The sequence below is a fragment of the Typopeltis vanoorti genome, chromosome 9 (assembly GCF_054136105.1).
Source record: "Typopeltis vanoorti isolate ZY-2024b chromosome 9, IOZ_Tvanoo_1.0, whole genome shotgun sequence".
NCBI lineage: Eukaryota > Metazoa > Arthropoda > Arachnida > Uropygi > Thelyphonidae > Typopeltis > Typopeltis vanoorti.
Window position 1 is genome coordinate 142,083,012 of NC_143557.1, and position 20,639 is coordinate 142,103,650.

Below are 20,639 nucleotides of genomic sequence, written 5' to 3' on the forward strand. Positions count from 1 at the left end.
ATGCGGACGATGTTATACTTCTAAATAAATCCACTACAAGTTTGCAAGATTTCCTGACTAAATTGAATAGCTGTTATAATACATATGGTATGAAGGTCAGCATTAAAAAGACAAAGACAATGAAAATAGGCAGAATCATTTAAAATGTCAACTGTGTTGTGAATGGAGAACCTGTGGAACAAGTAAAACATTTCAGCTACTTAGGCACGATTTTTACCGAAGATGGTAAATTAAATATAGAAATAGACAACAGGATCAGCAAAGCTGGTATGGTGGGAAGTCAATTGAATAAATTCATATGGAATAAGAGAGAAATTAGTCGGAACACGAAATTAGCTGTATACAAGACAGTGTTCAAACCAGTTTTAACTTATGGATCTGAGAGCTGGGTCAGAAGTAAAACACTTGACCGCAGATATGAGACTCCTGAGAAAGATTATAGGCATGAACAGACGGCATCAATGGCAATATTATATTAAAAACGAGGATATTAGGAAAGAACTTGACATTGTCAGCATCCAGGAATGCGTTAGCAGAGCTAATCTCAGGTGGTAACTTGAACAGAATGGGCAAGGAAAGATTAGCAAAACAAGTGTTCTCTGCCCGGTTGGCAGGAAAATGACACACAGGAAGACCAAGACATAGGTGGATTGATACTGTACAAAGACGATAGCCTTAGACGATAGAAATATAAGATCCGATAATGTTGGAGTCTTGACAAGTAACAGACTGATTTGGAGGAAAATTGTAGATAGGAAGTTAGTAATGATGTAATTTTTTTCGTGTAGTACTATCATATCCTGTACACCCCTTGAGAGTAAATGTCAGGAATTTGATGATGATGATGATGACATCTCACCCCTTAACATCCTTGGCCTTTTATATTTCTCACGTATTTCGTGGTGTCCCTTGCCCGGTTCCACATATCTGAAAATCTCCAGAAGCCTAACCTTTAAGTGCCGTCCACAAAGTGTGAAGGGAATGGACCCACTCCCGAAGTTACGACTAATGGAGCGCACTGAAGTAACGGCCAATTGGCAAATAACCGTTAAAGCCACACCTTCGATAAAAATGCCGAATATTTTTATGACGACTGTAATCCAGTTGCACTGCATGCCGGAATAAATGTGAAAAAAGGAATGCGTTAGCAGAGCTAATGCGTTAGCTGATTGGAACTCCAGCATAAAGTACCGCGTCTTTATGCTGGAGTTCCAACATGGTTTTTAGCCACTTGAGATCCTTGAGGACTTGTAAAAGTGCCAAACTCTAGAAGTTGGTTTTCGGTTTATGTAACCCTCAACCCACCACGGTACTGAATGCATGACAGGTTTACAACCTTTCTTGAGTAAGATTTGGATTTTTTTTTTAATACCAAATTGTCGGTTTGTACTCTAATCACTCCATTTTAATTGTTCAAGTCAAGGCGGTTTGTATTATTCTATATGGGCGCCTTATCACTACTTCATATTAACTGGTAATAATCCATGGATAATGAATTTTCCCAATCCATTAACCGCTGGCATTCCTTAAAAAGTTTAGATGCGATCATTTAAATTCGCGGACATCACAGTTCAAAGTTGAAATTTACATTTCGATAAACTGAATCTTATCCAAAGCTACGCGTATTTGATTCTTCATTAAAATATTCTTCAGCCCCAAATAAGTTTTAGTTGCTCTTCTTCTAAGTCGAGTGCTCTTGTTCAGCTTAAACTTTGCTCAAAGTCATCACAGCAACACTTGACGATCTGTCACAGACTATCTTCGTGTCTAAAAACCCTCGCTTAACAGCGAACCAGCACGAATATGAAGCGATATTCACGATTGCCTTCACTCATAACGTGCGTTAAGACGTGTACCAAATTGACTTCATTTCTTTCATATTTTAATTGCTTTAATTTTGTATTATTAAGAAAAAGAACTCTTAGTATTGAATTTTATATTTTTAATTAATAGATATCGTGTCCAGATGTAATCACTCTTCTTGTTCCACATATTCGGATATTCTATGAATGAATAAATAAAAACAACGCCTTGAATAATTCGGAGTCTATGCTTGTATGATAATAACTCCCTAAAATATGTTAAGGAATTAAAATGTAGAATTATTTCTATAATATTACAAAAATAATTTTTGTTAAAAAAATATATATATATCATAAAAGAAAAAGAATTCCAGCTAAATAATAAAACTTCTCCCCGGCGGGGAATCGAACCCCGGTCTCCCGCGTGACAGGCGGGGATACTAACCACTATACTACCGAGGAACTGTCTCTAAAGTTTCAAACAGAATATATAATGCATAATATCTTTTATTATTGTGTTTAGCATTCTTCTTCTTATTGTGCTATCTTCTATCGAAGGTCAGCGACCATCTTGGCGAACAAACTGCGCTCTTGTGTTAATCTGAGCAGTTGTGCACTGCTCTTTCCTGTCCACGTCTTGATGTTGTCAAACCATGATATTCTTTTTCTTCCTCTAGTTCCTTTGCCATCAATTCTTCCTACCAAAATAGTTTGTAGAAGTTGGTATTTGCTGTTTCTCATGATGTGTCCAAGATATGATGTTTTTCGTTTCTTGATTATTTGTACAAGATGTTTAGCTTTGCCAATGGATTTTAAGACATCTTCATTGGTAATTTTTTCTGTCCGTGATATCTTTAGCATTCTTCTGTATAGCCACATCTCAAAGGCTTCGATTTTCTTGATGGTTGTCGCCTTCAATGTCCATGTTTCAACTCCATAGAGCAGAATAGACCACACGTAGCATTTCAGCATTCGGCATCTGACTTCCATGTTTAGGTCTTTATTGCAGAATAGTGTTCTCATTTTCATGAAGGACTGCCGTGCAACTTCAATCCTTGTCTTTATATCTATTTCTGGATCCCACCGTTCATTAAGCCAGCAGATATAAATATAAACAAAGATATTTATATCTTGACACTTGATCAATATTTTTCCCATTGAGTGTCAGTTTCATTGATGAGGCTGGATGTTTGCTGATGATCATGTATTTTGTCTTGTTGATGTTTATATTTATTCCCATTCTTTGGCTTTCTATGTATACTCTGTCAATGAGTTTTTGGAGATCCATAATGTTATCTGCAATTAGCACGGTGTCATCTGCATATCGTAGGTTGTCAACAATCTTTCCATTTATTGTGATTCCCTCTGGACATTCTTCCAATGCTTTTTTAAAGATTACCTCTGCATATATGTTGAACAGGAGTGGTGAGAGCACACATCCTTGTCTCACTCCTCTTTTGATGTTAATATCACTGGTGGTAATGTTGTCTAATTGAACGGTGGCTGACTGATTCCAATTCAGATTTGTTATTAGTCTTATGTCTTGTTCGTCTAGCCTTATTTGTTGAAGGATTTCTATTAAGTTGGTGTGTCTGACTTTGTCGACACACCAACTTAATAGAAAATAATTTTTGTTAAAAAAAAATATATATATATCATAAAAGAAAAAGAATTCCAGCTAAATAATGAAACTTCTCCCCAGCGGGGAATCGAACCCCGGTCTCCCGCGTGACAGGCGGGGATATTAACCACTATACTACCGAGGAACTGTCTCTAATGTTTCAAACAGAATATATAATGCATAATATCTTTTATTATTGTGTTTAGCATTCAACATTTCTAATTATTATTATTATTAATATTTGATGACATCACCAAGGAGTCCGACCACACTCTCCATCTCTACCACTTCATCCACCAACTACGCCGAACCTCTATTATTTTCATCTACATAATCGCCATCTACTGCCCACCTATTACTACGAATTAAAAATATTTTTCTTTTTTATTAATCTGATATTTCATCTTAAGGTACTAAAGTGAATTTTACCAATTCCGTCTCCTAAATTATTATTTATTTAATCCGAGTTAAGGCCTATATTTCTTTTTACAAAATATTACATGAACAAATTACACTTGCGATTTTTTTTTTTTTTTTTAACAATAGCACTCACAGTAGGCTCTTTTTTTAATTTAGCATTTGCTCAGAATGTGAATATATTCGGACATGAAATATTTCTAGAACGCGTAACATTTATGCCTTTTAAATAAAGTTATTTAGGATAGATTTTTAAGGAGTAAAACTTTGTTTAACTAATGACACTGCATTAGAAAAAAGTTGACATCGCAGTGGGGAAAAAATTATTTAAATTAAATACGTTCAAAGATAGTTTTGCCATCGATGTCAGAACAGCTCCAAGAAATATAATCTTCAGCATATATTATTATTAGTAGTAGTAGGAGGAGGAGGATTGGCTTTTCACCAGAGACTTAAGTTCATTTCAGAGAACAACGTCGTTAACTCACCAATGACTCATATTCATACTTTACACCTAAATTACATCAAATGCGTTTAGGGACGGGAGCACTCGGAGGAAAACCAACCCAGATTAATTAATTCAGAGGGTGGCATCAAAAAGCAGGTGAACTACAGAGGGTTCAATACTACAGCCAAACAGATACCCATAACATGTGTTGGTTGGCTTCTGCATACTCACTCATAGCTTGTCTTCTTCCCAGTCTTAATCTCTCACATCGCTTACTTGCATATTTACACACACACACACACACACACACACACACACACACACACACACACACACACACACACACACACACACACACACACACACACACACACACACACACACACACACACACACACACACACACACACACACAATATCTTCCACTCATGACGACCATCTTAATTCTTTCAAAAAAGGTGCATAAATTCTCGCTCTATCTTTCACTGTCTTTTTATTATGTCCTTTAAAAGAACTTGGTTCAATCAAATCAACTAACTCCTGCTGTCTGTCTTATATAAATTCATTAGATTGCAACTAACCAATTGCAGTTCTTCTACCCACCATGCTGTTTTCTCCACACATTCAGTCCTTCGTTAAAATCCTTAGTTAGCAAAGCCGGGAGCTATAATCTAGTAATGGATTATGACGTCCAGCTGATTATGGATTATCTACCCACATATATTATAATTGGTTGATTCATTCCCTCAAAGCTATACTTTCAGTAGTTGTTTTACCAATATGATTCCTGTATTTAAATTCCCTATCGACCACAATAACCAAATCTTCTCCCTTCACCTTACTTGGCTAACCGCCGTCCTAGTTGCCGAGAGACCAACTAGACCAGTGGTTAGCCAAATTACATGATGCAACCGCTCTCCAAGCAGCAGGCTGTGCATTTGGATACTAATATGGTTGCATGTGAATGTCTTTACGTGGCTGTTAACTTTCTTCTCCCAGTGGTAGACCAATCAGCTTATTAGAAATCTGAAGTGGCTCGTAAAAGCTCCACGTTTTGTCTCTAAATCAGTGATCCAAGATTACCCAATCCTAATCGAAAGTTGTAAACCTATTGTACGTCAGTACAATATGCAAAACGTCTGAGTGTGCCTATGCCCATGTAACGAAATCGCGAGAATGAGGCAATATATTTTCTCCTATTGGACTTGGATCGAACCTCGTCTAGAGGGAGAGCGAGTACCGTTTTCTATTGGAAGTAAAACAGCTTGTTTCATATGGAGATTGCAGGTTTTTTTCTTTTGATAACTTGATCAACAGGCAAACCGGCCTTAGAATACACGCACGTGTTACCAAAGTTGAAACCTTATATAGAGTGAGAGAGAGAGAGCCCGGATTTACAATCCAGCATTACAGAATTTGGTTTTGACGTCATCAGATTGTCGTGACGTCGTAAATGTCAACCACAGTGCAAATAGCGAAAACCCTGACGTCATCACAGATGAGCATGTTCATAGTCTTCGGACATCTTTTATTTCTCATCAGTCTCCCGACCGACAACGTATTAGCAGTGGGACGGGCACGTGACCTCATAGTTGTGAAGGTCATCAACTTCGCCTTCGACGTGTTCGAGTGACCCTCAGGAAACAGTCGGAACTACTTGCGATGCCGACGTTGCTGGGAGCCTTTTTGAAGCGTTTCACACCTTTGGTACCGGGAACGGATAATTAGGCGCGTGTTAATTCTAGGACGCCACGAAATCTACCGAGACGATGCCATCGGGAAAGAAGGAAGTTGTTGGGGGGAAGAAAAAGCAACACGAAAAAGAACATCCGTCCTTGTAGCAAATTTCTGTGCGCTGAAAACTGAACAACGAAACGAGCAATTAATTGTTGCACATGCAGGATTTATCTTCAACTCGAGTGGTCCATTCAATGATAGAAGGCATTAGTTTATCTTTATAAATATTTTTTCTTTTTCTTTTTGACTTTTTTCCCCTTTCCTCAAGTGGACAGTCGTCATCTCAGATGTTCCTACTCTTCCACTCGCCTTCAGTTAAGCATTTTAGTGTCTCAAAGTCCTTTGAAAATTTTCGAATTTCGTTAAGTAAAATTCAGTCCCTTTCGAAGCTTTGAAATTCCTTTTCGGACAATTTAGTCCACAGATGAATTAATGGTGAAGACTAAGAAATTCTCTCGTGGCGCTTTTTCCCTGACAGTGGGTTTAAATACGCATACAGTGCGAATTTTTGGGATAGGGAGTGTTATTCTATCCGAAAGCAGGCTAGAAATCTTCAAATTCAGGGTGAAACGGTACGGACAGTATCGTGTACTGGAAGAAGACACATTGGATTAGGAAGAAATGAAAGAGGAGCCATAAACTGAATCAGAATTCTAGTCACAGGTTCAACTCAATGAAAGAAATCAATGCCAATGAAATCAAACGCAAGCAGAAGGGAACCTCAATAACTCTCGATGGTGGATGCTACTCAAGGAAAGGAAAAAGTCAGATCATCAACCATCTGAAGACACACGCTCACACATACAAAACATCCGTACCTTTTAGTGGGATTCGAACCCACAATTTTTATATATATATATATATATATATATTTTTTTTTTACAAAACAAAAGATAAAAACTGAGAGCAGAGTATTCCTGAACTAAAAGCGTCCACCAAATAGTTTCAACACTATTTGATTTAAATCCTTTTTCGCGTGGACTCACGCAAAAAAGGATTTTTTGCGTGAGTCTCACGCAAAAAACTCACGGACTGCTGAATGCGCATTCAAATACGAACCGTCATTCTTATTAAGTTCACTTCATAAAATGCGTAGCACCTGTGAGATTCATTTTGTCTATCTATATTCTATTGGCAAGCCTTAATAAGAACTACTTTGAGGGCTGGAAAAATTTATTTTCTTCTCCTTTCTTTTTTATTTTTATTTTTTTTTAATGTAGTATTTTGAATCAGTATTGAAAATTTTCGAACCACTCCACTTTGGCTTCGGTCGGATGTCAATATACAATAATGCTATAACGAAAATCACTTTATATATGTGTGTGTGTGTGTGTGTTTCTTGGTCCTGCACGTAGTTCAAGACCAAGGCAACTCATGGTAAAAATAGAATAAGCTCTGATCACTAATCTTGAAAGTTACCCTTAATGCAAAGCACATCTCCTGGAGGAGATATATGATGCTTTGTATTAAAGGCAAGGGGCCACTACCCAGACCGGTTTCGACCTTTATTGTAGTCTCATCAGTGGGAGCCAGGCTTAGGAATACCAAGATTTAAGTAATACAGAGCTTATAAGTAATTTATCAGAACAAGTTACCATAAGGTGTTTTAACCTTATTAAATAAAAATCTCAGGAGGAGATATAAATGTAGAAAATGTATAAATAAATAATAAATAAATAAGTGTATAAATATAAATGTATAAATAAATCTTGCACTACGTGCAGGATCAGCTAGACTTGCAGGCGCAAACTTGACTTGTTTGCTTACTTGGGAAATGGAGTAAAACCAGGTTTAAAATAGCTTGGTATCTTTAACATTTATTATACCCAAGGTAAAATGCTTTCCACACACACACACACACACACACACACACACACACATATATATATATATATATATATATATATATATATATATATATATATATATATATATAACCTGTCTAAAGTCATTGTCTTACTTGTTTGAGATGCTTTGACCAATCAGATGAATTCTCCTGTTAATGGACTCTTCGCTGAATTCGTACGTTGCACCATACTAAGGAGACAGCTTTCCAGTGTGTGTGTGTGGGGGGGGGGTTGCTAGGTTTTAACGCTCTTGGCAAATCGTAGAAACGCACCGTTTCAATGTGATAATTTCGTTAATTGGTAAAACATCCCGTCACTGGCCCCATTGGAAACTGCTCCAATGGCATAGCGTTCCTACGCTCTCATCTGTATTGGCGCAGTTCACACATGCTCGAAAACTGCCTTGTGTCAATTATTAAAGCATGACCAGTGCTGAAAGAGCGTCGAAAATATTGAAAAAATCCCACATACTTATTCTCGACTACAGGAGAATGATTACCAATGAAATGGGAAATCAGATTCACATTGGTTCGTTCCAGTATCTGAGCTCATGGCTACCGATGAATTTGGAGACATCAGGGGGAGAGATATGGCAGACGTCTGTTGCCACCTGTCTCCAAAAACACTAAATCTCATGCTATTTTCTAAAACAGTATGAGTTTTTTTCTGTCTTTTTCTGAATTTGGGGAGCTTAAACTCAGGGTGAAATCCTCTTCTTTGTCTTCGCTAACGATCAACTAACTGGGGAACCACCTGAAAAAAAAAAAAAAATGGGGTGGGGGAGTTCTAGTTGACGATTGGAATTCGAACCCTCAATGGTCTTATTTCCGGTCTAGCATTAAGGAATCAGAAAGATTTCAACACGGACACACAGGTATCTTCAGTGAAAGGTATGGAGACGACATTTCAGGTAAGATTCTGTTGACCGAGCGACAATCAGTCGAACAGAAAAAAGGGTGCTTGCGTCCCTTAAAATGATATGTAGTAAATTTCAAGCATTCATTGAACAGAGAGTGAAATCCGCAAACAAAACAATAATACTGTTAGTAATAAATAAATTAATAAGTGTATTCCAAAAAACATTAGCAAAGCTCTTATTTTGAATACGGGATTTTATTATTGGTCAGAAGTAATTTCGCGCTGCAATGTCTACTCACCAGTTGATTTTGGTAGGCTGTAACTGCAGTGAAGACAGTCTCAGGAGAAATGTAAGTCCTGTACTGTTCTGATTCGAGGTCGGTGATGAGCGGTTGATTGCTGCAGTCTGTCCGTAGCTTCACCAAGTGGATTCTCGGCTGGTATTTGTGCATCGAATTCAAAACAATCTACCGGGAGAAAAAGAAAAAGAAAAAAAAAATAGACTGAACACCGTGAATTTATTACAAATTCAAATAGACACTTTGTGAGATACATTATTCAGTTAATGTGAACGTAGAAATTTATTTTTAAATTTCTAATTTCTAGGGTGCGCGCTTCTCTTATCAGATTGACTTCGTTGCCAAGAGAAGCGCGCACCCTAGTGATAAGACTCGGCAACCATCGGTCATTAAGATGAGCAAGACAGTTACTTGAAATCCATAACGATTTGGTACTTGTATTACAACGAGGTCGAACACCATTGACCTGCAGCTACGAACCCGTCTTTTTGTACGAGTCCAAGAGGTCTTCGGAGAAAAGATAAGAGGCTTTCTCATTCCTTACGGCAGTGTGGGAAATTGCGTGTTGATGTGGGGGGTGCGAACGCTAATGGGTGGATTTGAGGACTTGTTTAAAATCAGCTCCGTTTGAATAATTGTATTTTCTTTCTCGTTGCGATGAGTTTGGCAAGAACGGGCGTGTCTTCGTGAAGTGCAGTGGCCCATCGTAAGTGGCAGTCTGTCTGGTTATGAATGTTCTGAGTTCAGAGTACGGACGCATTTCATAAATCAGGTAATAGTGGGTCCAGTTTCACAGCACAAGTCCACACACCAACTTGTACGTTAACACTGGGAACAAAGGCTTGCCTTTCTCGCACTGTATATCAAGTATCCGTTGACTGTCCCTCGCTGTATTTATGGCGTTATCGAAGTTAAACATGTGTCTGCGATTTCGCTAAACACGTCGAGTGTTTTCTAGCTGCCATAATAATCGTCTTGTGATAAGCAAACACATATAACAGACGTCGCTATTAACAGTCAAATTTTAATGCCCGATCTGTAAAATGCGGTTCTCACAGCTCTTTTAAATCGCCATATTTCAGCTCAAAACGAGCTGTCAAGGGTCGCTGGAAAGGTGTAGAATTAAATAAATCTAAGCAGACAAGACGACCAAATAAATTATGCCCTTAAAGCTAACAGCAAGGTGTTGATGATGTAGATAAACGCGCTGAGACTGCGTTCAGTGAAGGGGGGTCTTGTCGGAGGCAAAAGGATCAAGACGTTATTTGTCGCTGAGATCGTTCAGAAAATACTGCACAGTTGCGATCTTCCATCAGATGGAAATGGAACACGCGTGGGAAGGTTTGCTAATTCAAGATGCGGTTGGTTGTTGTCTATTGTTCTAATATTTATTTTTCAATGCTTTTTTCTGTGACACGCGCCCAAAATTTAGGATTTTAGTCCAGTATGGAAAGTCACAAACAAGCAAGAAATGTAAAACTGAAAATTGTAACGCTGCTTCCACATGAATCACGTGAAAATGCGAATGAAATAAAAAATAACATTTCAAAAAATTGATTACTGGAAAAGATGTCGAGGCTATGCATCGTGTTCATAGGGCCAAAAAAAAAAAAAAAAAAAAGAGAGAAAAATTCATTCCAAATGATCAGAGACAAAATGGTTGAAGAACAGGCGAAGTCAATTATCGAACATTCCAAATAGTGTACAGCAAAATGAACTTAAATGTTTCACTGAAAATGTGAAGCTTCTTCTGTTGTCAGCCAAGAAATGTCAATAAGAACCACACTACGAACATCTCCGAGGCAAAGAGATATTTCCAATATGAAAAATGAAGATTTTTTCCACATATCTTTTTAATATGATTCCCACTCACGAAAAGTTGTGAACTTATGAGGGGTCGAAGTTTTCATTTTATTTTTATTTCTTGTTATTTTTTTACACACGATGTAAGTCTGCTACAGATTGGCATCAATAGTAATGATAGCTGAAGTATCGTATTTTATTATTATTATTATTATTATTATTACTATATCCCATGCATAAACAGTAACAACAACATAAATAGTGAAGGCTAATCAAACTCTCTTCATAAAAGCTAACCCAAGCTTCGAAGTAGGTGGAAGTAGTAGGGGTCCCACTAGTGATGAGACCAAGATCAAGATAAGATAAGGAATCGTAACGTGATTGGTTGTTCATTTGATGACGTCATTGTTGGCGTGACGTCATGAGATTGGAATATTAGGAATTTCCCTGTGGGCGTGTCAGTGAGGCGAGTTCTTGTGTTTTGGTTCGCGTATGGAATTATGGGTGATGGTAGAGATAAGAATTCGTGTTGTGATTGGTGGGGCACTAGTGACCAAATGAAGATCAAGATAAGATAAGGAATCATGTCGTAGGTGTGTATTGTTTTCAGATATAGATAAGTAACGTTGTTGTTTTGAATGGAAAGGGATATATATATATATATATATATATATATATATTAGTGTATAAGGAATCGTTTCGTGATTGGTGGGGCACTAGTGACCAGATGAAAATCACGATAAGATAAGGAATCGTGACGTAAATGTTTGTTGTTATAGAGTTTGGAATTTCGCTGGGGCCCTCGTCTGTCAGGGACATCACGTGGTATATTTGGTTCGCTTATTGCTTTATGGGTGATATTTAGAGATATGAATCGTGATGTTATGTGTTTGGAAATCCACTGTTCCGAAGTTTTCTGAATAATTTAATTATATGCAATGTCACTCAAACATACAGTTTTTTTTAATTCTATAGATGGCTGTACTAATTTCCCAATACTTTAGGGTATTTCTTTCCCGTTAAAGGGTGGAAATTCTTAGAGAAGAGTCGTGGTGGCGGTAGTGTTTCCAGCTTTTCTGAATAATTTAATTATATCCAAAGTGATCTTACTGAAATATACAACGTACATTTAAGTAAGATCAACAACACTGTTGTTCTTTTAAGTTTACATATTTATTTCACAGATATTATTTACAATTCAATATGCAGAAATAGGAATTTTCAGATATCCCCAATGCATAAAAAACTATTCAGTATTAGAATTACACTTACCAAAACATATAAGCAGAGATTATTGAAATTACAATTATCAATTGTTATGTTTAAGTTAAAAAAATTAACTTACATTTCTTTCCAGAATGGGAACATATTGGTACTATCTAGGTTTTCTGAATATTCCAAATTGTTGATTTTTAACATATTCACAACACAGAACACAAACACAAGTCTGAAAATTCAGTTGACTTTTCATTATATGGTGACTAATATATCCACCAACGATCAGTAATTTCCCATCTCTCATTGCGGATTTGTTTTTTGTATTTTACTTTTAAAATTCAGTTAACTACATATTATAACCAGATTAATGGAGTAAATTAAATAAAGAAATTGTGTGTGAATTATTTTCCACACTGTTAATTTTTATTAGACTTGTTTGTAGATAACTGAGTGACTCATATCCGGTCAGTCAGTCATCGTTTGGAGATTGAGAACATTAGGTAGACATTTGTAAAATAAATTATCATCGCAGTTTCTTCAAAGGTAAATTTCCCCAGGATATTCATTCTTCGTTCCCGTAGGAATTTATTGCTGTAAATAAAGTAGTGCTTATATTACATTTATTTTTTTAAAACCAATATTGACTATTAATTTTATCTTCGAATTCTTGTGCTCTTAACCTATTTTTGTAACTGAAATTAATTTATTTTATTTATTTTTTCTTTAGCATTAGTAATATTAAATAACGGATATGCGACAAACAAGGTTTTGAACTCGCTATTGTGTTTTCTTTTAGAAATTTCTTTTGCAAGCACAACAAATAGATAGTTATTTCTTATTATTTCAAATGAATACTAGCTCTGTAATATATACTTTGATAATTTCTATGTTATCTTTTATTTGACTGAAATATTATTAACAAATGGCTCTGTAGAATAGACATATTCTTACAGTATTCTAACTTTTCAGTTGAAATCTTCTCCACTAAAATTCTGGCTATTAATTTAATACCCGATTATTCCCATTGCTTCCAAGAGTTGATAGTTTCATGAAATATTTGAGGGCTTGCATGAACAAATAAGACTTTTAATTCACTGAGTCAAAAAAGTCTCTGGTTACTTTATGGCATGAAATTTCACAAGGGAAAAAAATATTATGATCTTACTTAAATTTGTATAACACATCAACGACACCCAATTTGTTCATTTAAATTTACACATTTTATTTGAACAAATATTATTTACAAATTGTATTTACTGAATCTAACATACAGAAAATAAGTAAATTGAAAAATATATCAAAGGTTCTTCCCATGCTTCTGGAATTGCCATCATGCTGTTTTTACAATGTGACTCTCATCTGAAAGTTAATTTTTCATTTGGTGATCGTTTTGAATTTATTACTGTAGTAAAATTAAGGTTTGCATGTTTATTTTTTAGAAACCAATATATATACTTATGTGAATTATTAAAAGCACAGAATCTTTCATTATGTTTCCAAAAGCATTTAAAAGTATACTTAAATTTTTCACGTTTTGGGCATCCAATTTCATTTAAATCAAGAACAGGCCTCCCTATTAACCTCGTTAATGTTTTTGATTTTTCTCTTCCTTTGGCGAGTAATATTTGATATTTGCATGTTCATTCCATCATCCAATTTCTTAGTTTATCCAGAGGTAGTGAACCAATTTCCCACTTCAACTGATGGTTAGATTTTATTAACCAACAATTCTGTTTTTCAACTCTTTCAGATAATTCTTTCCAACTACAAGGTGATTTTGGCAATGCATATCTTACAATAATTCCATCAGAAATACAAATTTCTTTAGGAAATAAATTTGAAGTTCTTATTCAAAAGAAATTGGCAATCAATTATCCCAATGATAACTGAAAATTCATATTTTTCACCCACTGTCGATTTTTCATAATGGTTTTCCTTCATTCCTCTTCTTCTTAGATTACTTCATATGGCACCACAAATAAATAGTTATTTATTTATTATTATTATTATTATTATTATTTCACCGATTATTAGCTCTGATCGTATATTTCATGTTAACTTTCTCTTACAAAATTCTAAACAATTAGAACTTTTCACAAAGAAACTTTCAAAGAATTTTGTGGCTCACCCATTATTTTTACATTAACAAACACAAAACACCACAACAAAAACAGCAGCTGCAATGGATGAACAATTACCTTCAAGCCAAAGTCACTTGACTCTATGGTATTTTCTTATAGTATTGTTTACACTTACCATACCCTACCCTGACAATTCCTTCAAAAATGAAACTTTTGCACAGATGACTCAATGACATGTTTTCACATGGTGCTGGATATACTGTTGGTGTGTTTTTATCTTACTTTGTGTGGGTAAAAGTAAAATTTGTATATGTGTTATTTGGAGAGTACAAACATTTTTTCTATACCAAACTTTAACAGTTAAATAACCAAATTTTAACAGTTCAGATTTTGGATTATGTGAACGAATTTTTTTCAGATAACTAAAACAATGACAATAGGTAGCATTAGACAATTTCTAAAATAATCAATACATCGATTTCAGTTTTAAACACTTTTTTTCCTGATCCTGGTATTAATTTGACAGTTGTGATTTTTTTAAAAATAATTAAACAGAATTGCATTAAGTTATAAAATTTTGGATTTAAATATCAAGTTCTAATCAGAATAACTGAGTGAAAAAACACATCAACAAAAGTACACATCTTTGTTCATTTAAGTTTACAAATGCATATTTTATTTTGCTGAAATACTATTTACAAGTATGTTCACCGAGAAAAATTCAAAACATGTAATTACTTGAAAATATTTCACAATATTTAGTTTAGCCTCTTAACATTTTCCAGAGTTCAATGAATAATAATTTTTGTTACTCAATGTTTCTTGGTTGCATTACATCAAAATAGCTGGTCATGCAAAAGAGTTTTTAAATCAGATACCATGGTAACCACACTTTCCATACATTTGATATTGTGTCAGTCTGTAAATGACACCATGCCTCCCTAAACATTCTGTGTATTCTTTTGTCAGCAAATATACATGGACACTTTTTGTAAAATGTTCTTAAATGTCCCAAAATAAAGAATCTTTATCGAATTGGATAAAATCTTGTAAGTCTAATTTTACCATTGATGAATTTAAATGATTAGTGATAATTTTCACCATGATACAGACAGATGGTAATTCAGTTTCCAAAAATAGTAAATGATTATCAATGTTGTACATTTTTGGTGAAAATCTCTCAGCTTCTTCACAACTAATAGAAAAAATTTTACTTCCATCAGCTCCTGTATCATCAAGTATTAGTTCTCCATCTTGGCATTTCAGAATATAACACTCACCGAGGTCCATTTCGTAGTCAACTCTTCTTTGCAAGTAGCTAAAGATATCAGACTACTTCCTGCATAACTTTTTCCAAGTGGTCCTGGATAAATACATCACAATGTACGTGTCTTCTATAATACTAATCGGTTTCCATCCTTTTAGAGCTATGTGAAGAGTTTTGTCTCGTGTTATTTTCCTGAAGAAAGAAAATTTCAATGACTTTTGTGGCTCACCCATTATTTTACTTTACTTTCCTGGATACCAATCACCACAACACAATACGATAGCTGCACAGGATGAACGAATTGCCGGAACTGCAAACACGCTTGACTCATTTCATTTTCCTTATAGGACTGTTTACCTGACCCTTAACCCTGACTGTTCCTCCCAAAATGAAACTTTTGCACAGATGATTCACAGACATGTTTCTACATGCTGTTGGATATGATATTGATGTGAGATTATCTTACTTTGAAACATCATAGGGCAAATCTTATCTCTGTGGCTCGAAGGGTATTCTATATTATTTGTCCGTATTATGTTAAGTATTTTATCCTCAAAAGGTTTTTGATATTAGACCATGTAACTATATCTCTCACTCACTCACCCAACAATTTCAGACATGAAATTGTTGGGATGGGAAAAAAATAGCATTAGGTGGTGGAAGTGAAAAGGTTGTCAAGAAGGTGACAGAGGTCCTCCCTGCAATGCTCCCCCACCTAACCCCATCACCCATATTCTCCCTGCTCTCCTCCAGAAGATGTCTGCTCAGCCTTGTGGAGATGAGCAAGCTCATCATTTGTGGATATCTTTTAGTGATGTCACCTCCAACTGATACTGATAACTTTTTAGGAAAAAAAATAAAAAAACGCGTTTTTTTATGATAACTTTTGGAGGGAAAAAAATAAATAACGTGTTTTTTTATTTTTTTCCTAAAAAGTTATCAGTATCAGTTGGAGGTGACATCACTAAAAGATATCCACAAATGATAAGCTTGCTCATCCTCATCTCATGGAGGCTGAGCAGACATCTTCTGGAGAAGAGGGGGTGAGGGGAGTATTGCAGGGAAGACCTCTGTCACCCTCTTGACTACCCTTTCACTTCCACCACTTAATGCTATTGTTTTTCCCCCCTCCAAACTTACCAGTATCAGTTGGAGGTGACATCACTAAAAGATATCCGCAAAAGATGAGCTTGCTCATCTCCACTAGGCTGAGCAGTCATCTTCTGGAGGAGAGGGGGATAATAGAGGTGATGGGGTTAAGTGGGGAGCATTGCAGGGAAGACCTCTGTCACCCTCTTGACGACCTTTTCACTTCCACCACCTAATGCTATTTTTTTCCCATCCCAACAATTTCAGACATATCAGTGAGAGATATAGTCACATGGTCTAACATCAAAAACACTTTTTGAGGATAAAATACTTAACATAATAAGGACAAATAATATGCAATACCCTTCGAGCCACAGAGATAAGATTTGCCCCATGATGTCTCAAAGTAAGATAATCTCACATCAACATCATATCCAACAGCATGTAGAAACATGTCTGTGAATCATCTGTGCAAAAGTTTCATTTTGGAAGGAACAGTCAGGGTAAGGCATGGTAAGTGTAAACAGTACTATAAGAAAATACCATAGAGTCGAGTGACTTTGGATTGAAGGTAATCTTTCATCCACTGCAACTGCTGTTTTTTGTAGTGGTGTTTTGTGTTTGGTAATGTAAAAATAATGGGTGAGCCACAAAATTCTTTGAAAGTTTCTTTGTGAAAAGTTTTATTGTTTAGAATTTTGTAAGAGAAAGTTAACATAAAATATATGATCAGAGCTAATATTCAGTGAAATAATAATAATAATAATAAATAACTATTTATTTGTGGTGCCATATGAAGTAATCTAAGAAGAAGAAGAATGAAGGAAAACGATTATGAAAAATCGACAGTGGGTGAAAAATATGAATTTTCAGTTATCATTGGAATAATTGATTGCCAATTTCTTTTGAATAAGACTTCAAATTTATTTCCTAAAGAAATTTGTATTTCTGATGGAATTATTGTACGATATGCATTGACAAAATCAACTTGTAGTTGAAAAGAATTACCTGAAAGAGTTAAAAAACAGAATTGTTGGTTAATAAAATCTAACCATCAGTTGAAGTGGGAAATTGGTTCACTATCTCTGGACAAACTAAGAAATTGGATGATAGAGTCAACATGCAAATATCAAATATTACTCACCAAAGGAAGAGAAAAATCAAAAACATTAACGAGGTTAATAGGGAGGCCTGTTCTTGATTTAAATGAAATTGGATGCCCAAAACGTGAAAAATTTAAGGTATACTTTTAAATGCTTTTGGAAACATAATGAAAGATTCTGTGCTTTTAATAATTCTCAGAAGTATATATATTGGTTTCTAAAAAATAAACATGCAAACCTTAATTTTACTACAGTAATAAATTCAAAACGATCACCAAATGAAAAATTAACTTTCAGATGAGAGTCACATTGTAAAAACAGCATGATGGCAATTCCAGAAGCATGGGAAGAACCTTTGATATATTTTTCAATTTACTTATTTTCTGTATGTTAGATTCAGTAAATACAATTTGTAAATAATATTTCATTCAAATAAAATGTGTAAATTTAAATGAACAAATTGGGTGTCATTGATGTGTTATACAAATTTAAGTAAGACCATAATATTTTTTTCCTTGTGAAATTTCATGCCACAAAATAGCCAGAGACATTTTTGACTCAGTGAATTAAAAGTCTTATTTGTTCATGCAAGCCCTCAAATATTTCATGAAACTGTCAACTCTTGGAAGCAATAGGAATAATCGGATATTAAATTAATAGCCAGAATTTTAGTGGAGAAGATTTCAACTGAAAAGTTAGAATACTGTAAGAATATGTCTATTCTACAGAGCCATTTGTTAATAATATTTCAGTCAAATAAAAGATAACATAGAAATTATCAAAGTATATATTACAGAGCTAGTATTCATTTGAAATAATAAGAAATAACTATCTATTTGTTGTGCTTGCAAAAGAAATTTCTAAAAGAAAACACAATAGCGAGTTCAAAACCTTGTTTGTCGCATATCCGTTATTTAATATTACTAATGCTAAAGATAAAATAAATAAATTTCAGTTACAAAAATAGGTTAAGAGCACAAGGAATCGAAGGTAAAATTAATAGTCAATATTGGTTTTAAAAAAATAAATGTAATATAAGCATTACTTTACTACAGCAATAATTTCCCAGTGGAACAAATAATGAATATCCTGGGGAAATTTACCTTTGAAGAAACTACGATACGCCTATGAAAGGAAGTGATTCGAATAACTTAGTTCTCATCATCACATGAGGTCAATTGCAAACCTTTGCTACCAAAAATAGTGTAAGCCTTTAGTCACAACAGAAAGCTTAAGTAATTCATGATCCTGGGTAAATTTACCTTTGAAGAAACCGCAATGATAATTTATTTGACAAATGTCTACATAATGTTCCCAATCTCTGAACGATGACTGACTGACCGGATATGAGGCACTCAGTTATCTATAAACAAGTGTAATGAAAATTAACAGTGTGGGAAAATAATTCACGCACAATTTATTTATTTATTTTACTCAGTTATTCTGGTTATAATATGTAGTTAACTGAATTTTAAAAGTAAAATTCAAAAAACAAATCCGCATTGAGAGATGGGAAATTACTGATCACTGGTGGATATGTTAGTCACCAAAATACATGTGCTGTGAATATATGTTAGCCCAAGTAACCTATAATGAAAAGTGAACTGCATTTTTGACTTGTGTTTGTATTCTGTGCTGTGAATATATGTTAAAAATCAACAATTTGGAACATTCATATAAACTAGATAGTACCAGATGTTCCCATTCTGGAAAGAAATGTAAATTAATTTTTTAATTTAAACATAACAATTGATAACTGGAATTTCAATAATCACTGCTTGTATGTTTTGGTAAGCGTAATTCTAATACCGAATAGTTTTTTATGCATTCGTGATATCTGTGAATTCCTATTTCTGCATATTTCATTATAAATAATATCTGTGAAATAAATATGTAAACTTAAAAGAACAAACACTGTCGTTGATGTGTTATGTATATTTAAGTCAGATCACTTTGGATATAATTAAATTATTCAGAAAAGCTCGAAACACTACCGCCATCACGGCTTTACTCTAAGAATTCTCACCCTTTAACAGGAAAGAAATACATCCCAAAATATATTAGAAAATTAGTACAGCCATCTATAGAAGAAAAAAAAACTGTATGTTTGGGTGACATAGCATATAAATAAATTATTCAGAAAACCCTCGAAACAGTGGATTTCCAAACACAACATCATGATTCTTATCTCTAAATATGACCCACAAGGTATTAAACGAACCAAATATACCACGTGATGTCACTGACAGACGAGGCCCCCACCGAAATTCCAAACTCTATAACAACAAACATTCACGTCACGATTCCTTATCATATCTTGATCTTGATCTGGTCAGAAGTGTCCCACCAATCACGACACGATTCCTTATACACAGTTAATACAGCATTAACACCTATATCCATCCTTCAGTGGCTTTAACAGGCACTTAAGCACCCATTGCCTTCCAAGTATCCTTGTACTTTACAAACGAGGATAAGGCGGTGTTATGCCTCTAAGTATTCTTGTCTGTAAATTGCGTGTGTTCTACTGCCGGTTTGCCTGTTCTGGGAGACGAACAATCTAAGTTCCTGGATGAAAAAAAAACCCTATCTTCGTATGGTACGGCTAACTCATCTTTAGTCGAAAGAGACGAGAGACGTAACTCAGTTCCGACTGAGCTACGGAGGCTCATTAACATTTATATACTCTTCACAAATCACCAGCATCCATCGTCTACATTCCATCCATAAAAAAGTACCAAACAACATAAATAGTGAAGGCTAATCCCACTTCATAAAAGCTAACCCTAACTATATACGGCTTAATCAACTAATTCTCATTATCCAATCATTAGAATTAACTTCCAGGTCACAATACCTTGACCGATATCCTCTACTTGACCCTATATATATATATATACAGGAGCGCGCCGAGGGTATTTGTCTCCCAGGTGCAAACTTTTATCGGCCGCCCCTTAAAAAATAACTAAAATTGCATGTAGCATATGTCAATGTTGTTGCCTTGGTGGGGTGGACCCTTTGCACCCTCGGGTTGGCGCGGCTCTCTCTC

The 20,639-nt window shown here is 35.1% G+C and overlaps 1 protein-coding gene and 2 non-coding genes across 3 annotated transcripts in view; all 3 read right to left on the minus strand.

Moving 5' to 3' along the window:
- Positions 1-20,639, minus strand: part of LOC150103638 (T-box transcription factor TBX20-like) — a 129,851-nt gene that overhangs the window by 40,002 nt on the left and 69,210 nt on the right. The window contains exon 3 of the mRNA XM_090398502.1: positions 9,030-9,197. Coding sequence (XP_090254628.1) covers positions 9,030-9,197 — 168 coding nt within the window. The remainder of the gene's footprint in view (positions 1-9,029; positions 9,198-20,639) is intronic.
- On the minus strand, positions 2,193-2,264 carry TRNAD-GUC (transfer RNA aspartic acid (anticodon GUC)). Its single transcript has one exon. It is a non-coding gene; the product is annotated as a tRNA-Asp (tRNA).
- Positions 3,497-3,568, minus strand: TRNAD-GUC (transfer RNA aspartic acid (anticodon GUC)). The gene has a single exon. It is a non-coding gene; the product is annotated as a tRNA-Asp (tRNA).